The sequence below is a fragment of the Dromaius novaehollandiae genome, chromosome 5 (genome assembly GCF_036370855.1).
Source record: "Dromaius novaehollandiae isolate bDroNov1 chromosome 5, bDroNov1.hap1, whole genome shotgun sequence".
NCBI classification, from domain to species: domain Eukaryota; kingdom Metazoa; phylum Chordata; class Aves; order Casuariiformes; family Dromaiidae; genus Dromaius; species Dromaius novaehollandiae.
Genome location: NC_088102.1, coordinates 6380930 through 6394963, shown reverse-complemented (window position 1 = coordinate 6394963; position 14034 = coordinate 6380930). Strand labels below are relative to the sequence as shown.

General features: G+C 43.5%; 1 protein-coding gene across 2 annotated transcripts in view; it reads left to right on the top strand.

Moving 5' to 3' along the window:
• ARMH4 (armadillo like helical domain containing 4) overlaps positions 1–14034 on the top strand; it is a 76367-nt gene that overhangs the window by 26461 nt on the left and 35872 nt on the right. For both annotated transcript variants that reach the window (XM_064511892.1, XM_026100031.2), the window contains exon 5: positions 1323–1568. In XM_064511892.1, coding sequence (XP_064367962.1) covers positions 1323–1568 — 246 coding nt within the window. The remainder of the gene's footprint in view (positions 1–1322; positions 1569–14034) is intronic.

Here is a 14034-nt window from a genome sequence, read left to right as displayed (position 1 = left end):
AAACTGACAGAAGTAGAGGAATATCCAAAAAACCAACATGGATTTGGCTGGATCTTTAGTTTTTAGCACAGTCTTAGGCCCCCTAGCTAAACCAGATCCTCAGATGAAGGGTGATGGGCTCTCCCAGCCTGAGTATATCAGGAGGGAGGTTTTTTTAAATGGTTGAATGGAGTTTCATGTAAATTAGATAAAATGTGCAAATGCCATGTTTTAGTTTCTTGGCTTGCAAAAATAACCATCAGATTTTCAAAGTGTGTTGTTATTTCAGATATTATTTTTACATGCTGGGAAGTTCTATCAGATGGAGTGGCTTGGACACAACTTCTGGCTCAGGAAGTCTTTGAGCAGCTGATAATTAAAATCCAGGAGGAGATAACTCTGGGAAGATTCGCTTGTATGCATGTCTTGTTCTAATACTCTTTCTTCAGCAACTGTTGCTAGCCATGGTCAGAAATAGGATATGAACAAAAAGGGCCTTTGGTTTGATCCAGTGTGGTCATTCTTATGTTCTCATTATTGAGTAGCCATTTTAGGTTCTAGCAATTAATTGTGGTTTGAATGTTTATCTCTCTGTATGTTAACACTGCAGTCAGCTTTGTGGTCTTTGGAATAAGGAGGATGTCTTGTCTAGTGGAGAATCCACAGGTTTGTCGTGAGCATCGCATCCGTCTGCTGCCATGTGAAGTGTTGGCCATGCCGCCTTCTTTCCCAATCCCAAGTTAAATCTTCTTTGGTCATATCTTTGACTGGTATGAATCAGTTGTGACAGGAGTGCCAGTTTATACCTGCTGAGGATCACTACTATCATCACTATTCTCCCACACCCAAGAGCTCATCTGCCAGCATGTATCAAAGTGAGACAGTCTTTAGGGAGGAGGGGCCACGTCAGTCTAATTGGGCTGGGAAGCAGCATCCTTTCCAGAGCTGTGCAAAGCCTAATAACTGTTAAAAATAGAACTAACTGGTTGCTGCTTCAGAGCTTGAAAATAGCTCTTGTTTGAGCTGAAAATAGTTGAGCAGGGAGCGCTGTAGTTATGCATGTGCAGATATGTGTACACACACATGTGCAAACACGTGCACTTGTATTCACCACTGATGCATTTGACAGTCTAAGGCAACACCTTGTTGTTACTTAGTGACTTCAGACAGTGGTGAATGCTTCTGAACGAACCCCTTTGGGTGTCTCATGTCGTTAAACAGGTACGGCTTTGTTCAGCTAGCCTGCCTTTGGAGAGGTGGTGTTAGTGCTCGCTGGCAGAGACGTATGAACCTTTTGTTTTGTGGGATCTTTCCTTATGTTGCTTTTGTGTCTCCCTGACCAGAGGGTGAGGAGGAGGAAGAGGATGAAGAGGAAGAAGAAGAGGAGGAAGAGGAAGATGAGGAGGACAAAGACATAGACTCGATGGATGAAAGCATGGAGGGTGACACCGAGCTGCCAGGTTTCACGCTTCCGGGTGAGACCTCCCAGGAGCCCCTAGCTGGTCTGGAGAACCCTGCGGCCCAGCTGGCTGGGGTGTCCTATCAGGTTCCAGACACCATCGAGTGGGAGCAGCAGAACCAGGGTCTGGGTAAGAGAAAGCCCTTTCTTCCTTTGCCCTTAAGGAAGACGTATCTTTTGTGCTTCATTTCTGTATTGCACAGTCCGTTGTGCCTGGAGGTCTCATGGGTTAGCTCTCAAGCTCTTTTGCTAAACAGCTCCATTTCTAAGGAAACTCCGTCCTCCCCAGTGACCACTGGTGGAACTGGGATGGGACCCAGGCAGCATGTGCTGCACTCCGTTTTGGGGAGGGCTTCTCTGAGTTCCCCAGACCTGCTCCTTCATTCCCAGGGCTTAATGTTGTCTGGCTCTGAGTGTGGGCCACAAATACTTGCTAGGTAAAATGCCCAGGGAAATTTCAGCTCCCTCTGCCTGACAGGGGGTGGTGCAGGGTTACAAGTCCTGTGAGGAGAAAGCAAGTAGGATAGTTGCTAATCAGGCCTTTTGCTACTTCAGTGGCATTCTCATAAGGCCCACTTTTCTGGCATTTTGTAAGGGGTGTATGGTCCAGGGATGGAGCCTTATGGTGGTAGCATTAAGTCAAGCAGAACAAGCCTGTAAGGCCTATATAAAGCTTTATCCAGCTTATTCCCAATTTATTTCTAGGCCCCGTTTTATGACTGGGTTAATTTATTCCACTTACTTAGGAATAGCTGATCAGTGTTGTACATGTTGTTTCCATCTGATCCAAGTTAGAACTGGTGCAGGACAGGATAGAGTGTAGAAGAGAGCTTGTCCACCTTAGCTACTCAGGAAAGGTGCTGGGATCATTTTGCAGCATATTCAGTTTTCAAGCCAAGCCCCATCAAAAGCCATGGGAATCTAGCAGGTGAACCTGTGGGAGCTGAACCAAGTCTCTATAGAAAGTCTGTGTATGACTATTAGAGATTGGGCTGTTCTGATGGACCTGTCAAACAAAGAAACCCCCAAACTCTTTTTTATGTTGTGTTGTTTTATGTTGTGTATATATATATCACTTCCCCTGGATGTTTAATTCTGATATAACCTGGCAGTTCTTCCTCTGTAATCCTGTTTCCAGCCTGCTTTAGTGTTGTTAGTTTCCTTTGAAATGAATCAAAGAGCATATTTCAAGAACTCTGTGGGAGGGTTGCTTTTTGAGGGCAGATTGAGTTTGCATCAGGTCTGATATCTCCCTGGCTGATTATCTTTTGCTTGAAAAACATTGTATTTGATGGCTCACATGTCAGATCCATTCCGTATATCTTCTTATCCTATCAGGCTGGACAGGAGTGGTGTGTGACCAGAATAATTCTAAGTCTTTAGTGGCTTTCTGGTTGACTTTGGCAAGCTAGATTAAAGAGGTACATGACAGTGCGTGGAAGAAGAGCATAAGAAACATAGGGTTATGATGGGAGTAACTTCAGTAGCTTTGTGTTCTTATCTCATTCATTTCATTGTTGCAGGATCTTTGTGGTGCCTCAGAAGAAAATGCAGGAGGAGTAGCATCTTTTCTGTACCTAAGGGTGTGATGTGCTGGCTAGATCAGCTGTGTACTGCTGTTTGCGCCAGTAAGAACGTAGTATTAAGCTGTTAACCAGCCAGAACTATTTGCCTGGTTCAAGGCCATACATCCCTGGATAGATGGCTTTGCAGAGGTTTGCCTCTGAAGCTGTCAGTCATGTCTAAGGGTACCAGTGCTTTATAATGTGTTCAAGAGACACAGTGTTTTGCAAACTCCGAGGTGTGTCCCTACGTGTCAGGCACCATGTTGTGCAGTGTGGAGGAGGACGGCACTGATATCTCTTCAGTGCTCTTGGTACATTTAACTGTTCCAGCTGGGGTGGCTGATGCAATGTCATCCAGCTTTGGTCACCAGAGGGCTCTTACAGGAGCCCTGGTCCCAGAGCAGAGCAGGGCCAGGCACCATGGGGAACGGTAAGTCTGTCTGGAAGGCTGTCTACTGTGTGCTGAAGGTGCTATACATGGCACAGGCTGTTGTCATGATGTTTGGCTCTACGAAGGAGGTTGTTCTGCGTAAGGCATCAGACATGGCTCTGTTCATAGTCGATGCAGGTCTAAAATGGATTCATGGCTGTTTTTCCATCCCTATCACATTCGTTGCTGGAGGAGAGAGCTCAGGATAGGAGATGCCTATTGAATGCCTTGGTGAGGAGGCAGGTGAAAAAAGCAGTGGTCAGAGGCTGAAGCTGTTCCTGGTATGCAATAAACTGCTCTGACCAGAGCGTCTGTGGTAATCGTGCACAGGGAATAAGTAGGCTCAGGCTATGAAACAAGGTGTAGCTTTCATACTCCTTGTGTTAATAGCGTTTATTAAGAGGAGTGCTAGCCAGAGAGTAGAGTCCTGCTGGAGGATGCACTCTGCAGTGTCTCTTCCAGAGAGCTTCTGCTGAACATATAGGCCCAGTTGTGTTTCTGATGTTTGATATTACTTGATCCTGCAGCCTTCATCCTCCATCATGTTCTCTCTTTCTTAGACCTTAGAAAGATAGCCTTTCTAAAAATTTCTGTCATGTAATAAATTGGCTGTGCGGCAGAAGACAGGATATGTCTCCCTAACTTATGTTTTATTTATCCTCATGCAAATTGGAAGAGCCCCCTGTGAAGTCTGTCAAGTTAGTTGAGCTGCAGAGTGCCGAGTCTGGGCACTCAGAGGACTGGGTGGATGCAAATTTCTGCATCTTCTGTAAGTATGTGGCCGTGTTATGTGTCACCAGCTCCAAATAGTTTGGATTGCCTTTTATTTTGAAGCTGTTGCAGTCTGTGCGAGCAGCTGTGAGGGAGAGGATGAGGCTTTGGCTGAGGTGAATTCATCTTCAGGAGGTAGATATGACTTCTGTGCACAATGTTGTGAGGGAGAAAGGAGGGGAAGCAGCAGGATCAGTGTCTCTGCTTGTGACTCACCTCTTTTTTTCTACTAGGTAAGTGCTTATGTAAAGAGCCAATTATTCTTTTTTCTGTCTAGAGGACCTAAATGGCTTTTTGATATTGGTTCCTTCCCTATCCAGCATCTGTTGATGCCTACAATGCTCCTAAGAGGCAGGGAAATTATGTTTTAGACAGAGGGGACAGAGATGGAGAGAAAACCAAAGACTTGCCTAAGCTCACAGGAAATCTGAGACCAAGGAAGGAATTGAACCCACGTTATTTCAAAGGCTCATTTGCTGGGAGTGAGTGGGGAAAGGGAGATGCTAACAGGCCTGTAGCATCTGCAAGGCAGTGCCTGACAGTGCTGGGCTCCTTTTTCCTATGACGCTGTTACAGCACTGCAGCCCTTCCCTTCTCCCCAGTTTCTGTCACCCTGTCTCTACGTGGTCCTGCTTACAAGTTTCTTTATGGGGTAGGTTAATAGGAGCACTCAAAGGGAGAACAAGAAGGATAGAAAAGAAAATGGCTTAAGGCACAGCTCATCTCAGCAGGAGATGGATTGTAAAAAATAAAGGAAACTCCCCCAAACCTGACAAGAGGCAAAAGAGCTGCCTGCATGGTTGTGCTGGAGTGTCTGGAGGGACCAGACTTACCGTGAAGGACTGGTAAAGCATTTAGATCTGCTGGACGCATGGGTAGACTATTTCTCTTTGAAATCCTTTTCCTCTAAGTGCTTTTCTTCTAAAGCTAGCTCTCTGAAATCCTTTTCCTTTAAGTGCTTTTCTTCTAAAGCTAAAATTAACTTGACTTTAATTTTAAGATAGCTTCATAACCACTGTATGACCCTAGTTACAGCCTCCAGGAAGGGGACCTGCAGTTGTTCAGGATTCAGCTGGATCAAAGCACTGCACTCCAGCCTGCCTCAGCCCACCATGCATATGTTCAGAGTAGTGAACTACTGAAGGAAGGGAGGTGCAGAGCACTTCCCTGGGTTCCCAAATGTGTGGCGAGATGTGAAGGATTTTCTGTCCTGCGCAAGTGAAATATGGTTCAGAGGGTGAAGTTGTTTTGCTTAACCTGGGGTATGACATAGGAAGGGAAGAGCTGAGGAGTTACACCTGGAGAATGATCAGGGTATCTACGAATGGAGCACAAGATAAGGGTACACCAGAGGAGATACGGCAATGCAGCGTGTCCAGGACACTGTGACTTTGTATACTTTGGTTTGCAGATCATTGACTCAATAGATGGCAACAGATCCTGCAAGGTTACTGCAGTTTGCTTTATTAATGACTGTGGTCTCTGTGGGGAATAGCTGAAGATGTTTCTGTTGGAGTAAATTACTGCATACACATGCTAGCCAATTTTTGCACCTCTGTGTTTGTTTCTCTCACTGTTCTGTTAAATGGTAAAGAAGAATGGGTTTATTTCTTATGGATTCTCGTTTTTTGTTCTTAAATACCAAACTTTTATAGTTGGCATTTTCCATCTTTAAAACACTTTGCAAATATTGATTCTCTTTGGGGTGCATCCATTCTCTTGATTTCAAAATTTTGAAATTTAGCTTTAAAATCTATTGTACAAAAAAGCCTAAAACTACTGGAGTAGCTAGTCTCAGGTCAGTTATTGAGTTTACTTAGTCTGACGTCTGACACACTGAAATTCCCTAAAGAGCAGATAACTCTATCAAAAAAAAATTGACAAAGCGAGAGGCAGAGTTTGGATTTTTGTGCTGGTCAATGAAAAAGTGTGGGAGAAACAGAATCATTAAAAATGTCAGTTCTGGAAAGTCCATTGGTCCTGCATTAATTCCTGAGCAAAAGCTGTTTATATGCACCAGTAATGATGCTGTCGATTTTATAGTCCAGTAGCTAACTCCCTAACCAGCAATATTTAGACAAAAAGTAAAGCAGAGGATGATGTCATCTGTACCTTTATAAAATAGAAGTTGATCCTTCAGAAACAGCACTTATGTCCCACAGCTTGGGAGAAGGAAGGAATGAATATGCTCCGGGATCTGTCTTGGTGTCCTGTTCAAAGGCTTTGTGTTCAGAGGATGCCAACGAAGGAAGTGCTGGCAATGGTGTGGGACCCCTCTGGTTGTGTTCGGGATGACTTTGACCTTCCTCCTCCTCTTTCTTGATTTGTACCTGACTGGTGTTTAGTAGGTCAGCACTCACTGTTAGGAGAGCATCAGAGGGTCTGGAAACCTCGGCTTTCTGGGTATGAATTAAACAGTATCAGTTTTCCCTGCTGCTTTTTATGTGATTAAGTGAAAACAAATGTTTATGGGTTATGAGAACTGCAGTTGGTTTAGAAGAGTTAGAGCTGGGTGAATGGTTTCTAGGTCCTCCCTTAGTTATTCTTCATGAATGTTAAAGAGAACCGTTTCTGTACACCTCCATGAAGATCAGCACCCTCTACTTCTGTCTTGGTGATGGCTATTGTGACTGTGCTCTTCTCTGACTTCTTAAGAGTGTTTATTCTCCCACTATGTGGCAACACTACCCCATCCTTATTTCACAGATCACCAGCTAAGACGCAGCAAATTAGCCTGAACTGGTGCCGGAACTTTGTGGTAGAGCAAGGAAATGCTCCTCAAGCTATTTGTACATGCCACGGTGCTTGCCTGCCTTCCAAGTCCCAGGCTGAAAGACTTTGCACTCCTGCTATCCACAGTGAGGTAGCAGCAGGAGGTCCAGGACAATTTGCTGGGCCTTTAATTTTGCTGCTTCAGGGCATGCAGTGGTTTGCTTTGTACATTTGAAACATATGGACTTGTTTGGAGTGGTAATTGCAGTGCCTCCTGAGGCTTACAGGGTTGTCACTTTTTGATTGTATGGCTCAAATTGTCTATGCAGAGGTGGTTGTGGTGGTGGACTTTAGTTCTTTAAGATGTTGACTGAAACCCACTAACTGCTTAACTCTGGCCATTGTGTATATGAGACAACAGCAGTAAATAGAAGAGAAATCGATCTGAACCAGAAACCTTAGCAGAGGAGATTCCTGTTAAGCTTAAAAGCTTGTTTTATGGGCAAAAAGGAAGCACACCTTGTATATATAAAGCCAAGAATTTATTGTTAGGGTAATTGAAATCTTAATGGTCTAATCATTATTAGTCCAGATCTAATTATTACAGAAAAGGAATAATAATGCAGTTAGGATTGTTATAAACACCCTTCTTAGTCCGATTCCTTTTTCTGGTGTTATGCTCACCCTTCCACTGCTCCTGTAGGTCTTAAGGTCAGTGGTTTCATTCTGGTGGTGGTGGTTTTGTTATGGCTAGTTGTGCTCATCTGAGCCCTTTGCCAGAAGGAATACAATATTCATGTTGGTAGTTTCCTCTTCCTTGCTCTAAGATCCACTTAGGGTCATTTTTATATGTTTGCTAACATACTTTTACACCTTGCTTTTTCTTCACTGGTCTGCAGTTCCATGTTAGATATGTGTGTACTGCACATTGTGGCTTTTATGTATGTTAGATACTATTTTTTGTTCTTTTTTACCCCTAAAACCAGTTTTGTCCTGCTCTACATCTGCATTGCTTTAACTGACCGTTGGTGAATTGTTTTTAGCCATGGAGTTTCCAGTGCCAAGCCTGTGCCCCATCTCTTCTCATCCCATGCCTGTACTCCTCTACGCTACAGCCCGTGTCTCCACTTCCCAAGGCCCCTGTTGCCATGCCAGGCTAGTATTTCTCTATACTACGTCATTATGTTAGAGGCATAAAATACCTGTATGATACCATGTGGTATCATACAAAGATAAGTAAAAGCAAAACCTATTAGCCATAGACACCTGTTCAATTAGAAAAATGCTGTTACTGCTAAACCAAGTAAAACAAAGCTGTAGACAGGTCCACAGAAGTTCAGACAGAGCAAGCCTTAGTCCTGAGGCCTTGCAAACTCTATACAAAGCTGGTGGCCTGTTACTAGCAATGGCAGAACTGTGTTACATGGCTACTTGATTACACTGTGCCTTGTAACAAGTCACCTGAGTTGCCTGGTTGCACAGCATGTGTTACTGGTTTCCATTCACCCATGAAGGTACTGTACACAGTAGAGTTTGAGCCATCTCTGTAGATGGGAAGTTAAAGATAAAAAAAAAAAAAATCAGTGGAGTTTAGAAAGAAATTATAAAGTTTGTCAATGTAATTCTGAACGTGCAGATCCCAAAATATATACCATGTCTTTGTTTCATGTATTTTTGTGTATGATCTTAGATCCTACAATAATGAAAGGTTATATAACTGTTGGAGGTAACGATACAGCACTTGCATAATAAACACACACTTTTGTAAGCATGTGAGTTTTTTTTTTTAATAGATAAAAAATATTTGCAGCTTTGAACAGTTACTTAGAAGATAGCTCTAGCTGCATTTCAGATCTGTGGCTGCAAATTAAACTACGTAAACTGTACAACATATGCCACTTTGGTTAATGAAGGTGAGGCAGAGTGGTAGATGATGATGCATATTTGAAATGTCATTTTTTACAGGAAGCTAGAATTAATGCTTTTATGCCCCAAAATAACCAGCATTAGGAAGACAGATTGTGAGACTCAGAACTTAGGAGTATGTTCTTTAAGTGCTGTCCATAATGGATCTATTTTAGGTACCCTTATAGCTCCCATTACTGGAATATCAGAGTGCCTTATAATTTTTAATGCATTTATCTTCTTAATTACCCTGGAAAGGTTATCCATGTTTTACAGGCGACAAGCAAAACCACAGAGAGGCCAAGTGACCCAAATAGTTGCGCTAGGCAGTCTTTGGCAGAGTCGGGATTTGAACTATGTGAGCAAAATTAGTGCCTGGGCATTTCTTTCCTCTCACCGATGTGCCTCAGGAAGGACTTGTGCACCTGTGCGTCTCCCTGCAAATGATGCCTTGCTTAGGTCATTTTAACTACAACAATTTTACTATTAGAATCACCCAAACTTTAGAGGCTCTTTTGCATGTAATGAGTCACTTGCAGGAGAAAAAGCATTGCTGAGATGGAGTCACCATCCCAGCAGAAGAGTCTGAGTCCATAGGAACCCCAGGTAAGAGTGGCTGGCAGGAGCCAGGAGCAGCAGCAGAGCCAGCAAGTTTTTCTTTCTGGCATGTTCTGAGTGCTGCTGTTTGCATGAATCTTGCCCTCTGTAGCTTTGCTCCATACATATTTATGGGGATTTTGTTGCATAAAGCACTGGCCATGCAAGGTCTATGTTCCAAAGTGGCTGCGAACTGAAATGAGCAATCTCAAAAATATAGATGATCATTTTTCCTGTCTTCTCGGGTACTCTAAATAATTTATAAAGTTCCATATGTTCCTCATTAGCTCCCCTTCCCTCTTAAAAGCAGTGATGAAGCTCGTATAATTAATCTGTGCCTCAATCAGTAGTTTCTGTTCCTCATAAGGAAAGTGTACTTGGTTTGGAATGACATCTTTTTTTTAACTGTTCTAAGGATTTTTTTTAATCTGTTTTAAGATTGTTCATGGCTGTGTCTTAATCCTAGAGCAGACAAATATTTAATCAGGTTTGTCTTGTCAAAGAAATTTTACATCCAAATATCTCTAAGCAATAATGATCCTCTTTGTCAGCTCATTGTGACATATGCTATTATAATGACAGAGCATCTCCTGAAAGACAATAATTCACCCCAGAGCCTGCTTTTTCTTTTCTTCTTTAAATTTTATCCTAGAGGGGCTTGGGGGAATGTGTCTTTCTTTGCCTCTTTAATATCGCTTCTTCCTCCTACTTGACTTATTCCCACTTCCACTCTGAAGACAGATAAAATAAGGAGCGTTTCAGACCAGTCCTGCAAACGCTCTGCAGCATGATGGTCAGTGGCACTGCAAGGCAAGAAGCCTTATGCTTAATGATGAGTGCTTGAATGATCGGGCCTTCAAAGAGACGTGAAATCGGGTGAGTTGGGGCCCTGTGGGCCTGACCTACCACTGTGTTGTTCCACTTTTACATCCAGCGCAAGATTGCAATGCTGTTGTGAATTGGGCCTGTGCATTTTAAATTTAAAAAGTTGACAGCATATCTGCTGTGCTGTGAAACACCAAGAAGAGTCTTGGCACACATACAAGCCATCAGGTATGAACTGCTCACAGGAGCTAGAACTGTGTTCTTATTGGAAGCACCTTAATCATGGTCTCCATAGCAGAAATAAAGACCAAGAGAGGGGAACAGCGATGAGTAAAATAGAAGATTTGAGATTTGTTCGATCACACTCAGCTCTGAAAGCAAACAGCTATTGGGAACAGGTGAGATAAAGCTGTTGCTTGCAGTAAAAAATGTGTGGGCCTGCAATTTATCATAAGGTAGGGTGAAGACAGCAGGGCCCTTTCTACACAGAAACCTCTGGTAGGAGACTTCAGCTGGTATTTTAGCCTGATATTTTTGGAGGAGTATATTGAGAAACAGCAGTACTCTAATATCCTCAAATAGATTACTTTGAAATAGCAGCCCATCCACAAGGTTTATGGGTCTAGTTAAACCTGTGTCAGAGGAAGATTAGCTAAGCCCATTCATTATCAATCCTTAAGTGCTACCTCCAGGAGCTGGGGGTGATTTAGAAATGTTTGCTCTTGTGAGGGGCCAGGTTGGGCTCTGCTGTCCTCCTTCCTGTCAACCAAAAAATGGGATCCCATCAGGCAAGATGTGAAGCTGGCGTTATCAGGTAATGTTAGCGGGAGTTAAGAGGGCCTGTCTACCCCCAGCATTTCTGCCTCTTTTTTCTTCAGTTTGGAGTGAGGTGTTGTGAAGCCACGGGGAAATCATTTATCGGTTGGAAGTGGAGATTCCTCATGGTGGCTGACACGGTACGAGGGGCCCTTTCTAACAGAGGCTTTCTGTGTGCACCTCCAGTTGCTCTTGCAGGCCCCCAGCCTGTACAGAAAGCAAAATAGGAGAGCGCGGGCACACAGCTGAGCATCTTTGACCTTCTCCAGCTGTCTGGCTCTACTCACCTATTAGTTCCATTCTTAGAGTTAGGATATGTCTACCTTGGAGCATGGCTTGGCACTCGCTACTCCAGGTGATTCATCTTGTTGCTCACCTGAATTAAAGGATACAGTCCATTAGCCTGCACAAAGCTCCCTGCTGCAAAGGCTGGACTGCACCTGCTAACCAAGCCCCATCTGTGTTTTTGCACAGCGCTACAATGCAGGCATCATTTTAGACTGTCAGCTGCTTTTGCGCAGCCTCCCTTTCCCCTTGTCTGTCAACCCTACTGTAATATAAATGCTAGTGTGTTTGCTGCCTTTTAATCTGCAGTAATCCAGCCTTTTCTCATTGCTGCAATTTCAGTGTGCTGCAGTGGGCATCACATTTCAGTGTGCTTTGCTCCTTATGCCATCCTTCAGTTTACAAATGCCAGAAAACTTGGCTCCGTTTAGCCACAGGATGTTGTTTTCAGCCCTCTCTCCCCTTTGCTTTTAGTAATCACTTAGCTTAATTGAAGAATGCAGACAGCCTAATAACTTCCCCAGATCAGAGTTATTAATTTTTGCTTTATGTGCTACTCTAGCTTTGCTGTGTAAGAAGAGGCTTGTCCTTTTGTTGGGGAAATTGCATTTATTTTCCAGAAGTGAAATGTGTTACAGTGCAAAAGATCTGCTTGTTTGCATGGTACTTCAGCCCTCCAAAAAGAAAAGGGAGACAGGGAATGCTCACTGGCCTTGAATTGCCTCTCTTCTTCCAGGGATTTGCCTCAGAGGCTGATCTTTGGAATTAAAATATTGGCAGGTTGAGTAAGGGAGAAATGAAGGTAAAGACCTCACTGCAGCTAGTGTCGGGGAGAGAGATTGCACTTTATTGAGAGGGTGGTTTGAGAATATTCCTTACTAATTAGAATGTAGATCCATTCTGTCTCCATTTGGGCAGTGGGAACCACAACTGACTGATGCTAAACTCAACTCCCATTTGGTGTTTGTCCAAATTATGAGCGCTTTAGGATTAAAGGAGATCCAAGTTCCTTTCTAGAAGGATGCTCTCTTGATAAACATATAAATGCTGCCCTGCCTGGGAGTGAGGTAGAAACATGTATTGGAAATAAATAAATTGCTCAGATTCTGACTGACAATAAAATAATTACCTCAAACCTCAAGCAACTGTTGTTTTTGCAGAAGTGCTGGGTATCATCATTAATCACAGAGAGGGGTCAATCTGGTGAGCATTACTTGAGGCTTTTGCTTTCTTTTTCTGCCTTGTTTTTGAATAACTCTAATCACAGCCTCATCCAAGCCTGGGATGTAATAAAGGGTTTCAGCAAGGTTGTTCCCCAGTAGCCTATCATTTCTTTTAATATACTGGCAATGCCATCTGTACTTGAGCCTTTATTAATCTGAAGTGAGACCAAGAGCTCTCCCAAGTTTTTCCAGTTTTATTCTGTCTTAGGTTGCTTTCCCCACGTATCCCCAACTTCTTCCCTCTTGCTTCTCAGACTGACTTGCTCATTCAAGTATTCACGTAGTTCAGATTTGCACTGATGGATAATCAGGCTTGTGCTGTTAATGGAGCTGTTTTTAGAAGGAGGTTTAAGGCAGTCACAGATGCTGAGCTCTGCTTTAGAAGTGGTTAGCAGGAGTCTGTGTTTCTCTTGGCTTTTCCTGCTCCTATTTCTGTGATGGAGACTTGTACCATTTTTAGGTAACATTAACGAATTGGCCTGAGCAGAAATCGAAGCGGGGGATAGGTTGCATATGCTATGTGATGTTGGTTAACCAGGTTGATTGGCTGCCTGCTCAGCAACCTCAATAAATGCAGTCTTTCCCCCACCAAGTATCTCCTAGGCTCCTGTGTATTGGCAAGAGGAAAGGCTCTTTTATCATATGTCCCCAGGGGACACTCGGTTTGGCAGAGTCACTGCAGCTGCTGTTGCCGTAACAGTTGGACACGCTGTCATACCTGTCATAGCAGGCTGCGGGAGCACGCGATGATGGGTCCCAGACACTGCTGCTAGTCACCATCAGGAGCCCAGCTCTGGCATGCGTGGGATCAAAATGTGCTCTTGGAGCTGCTTCTGCATCTGCAATAATCTGGCATTGATCTGGCTTTGCTCTTAGCACGGTTGAAGTCTGGTCTAGTACCACTGAAGGTCTTTCCACAGATTTCAAAGGGCTCTCGATCACCTTTCTCTCCCCCTTCCCCCCATTTGACCTGGCATGTGATTTTTTTACCCCCTAGAGTTGCCCTGATTAATACATCTGTCCCATAACATAGACTTTAGAACATGGTTTGGTTTCAGGATTGAGGAGAGATGTTGGCATCTGCCCTTTCAATCCAGACAGAAGTTTCTTCCTTTAAGTAAGCTTTTCGGGGGGTGCTGCTTTGCCCTGTTCAGCTCTGGCTTTCCTTGTAACTGCCCATTAGCAAGTTCAGGAAAATGATAACATAGGATTCAGTATAAATATCCTGACAGGAAAACACCTTCCTCTTGGGCATTATCATTTGCTGTAAGAACTGGTTAAATACAGTTTCTTTCTATTTTTCAGTAGCAGGGAGTGTTGAGTAGAGGGTCAAGTATAGCATTCGACTGAATGAATAGCCTCAATTAAGTGATGCTTTCTGATTGTATGTGCTCTCCCGTAGCTGGAACATGTTTCTGTGAGTGCTGGTTATGGAGGTTAGATTTTAGTAAGTGCAAATAATGTGCT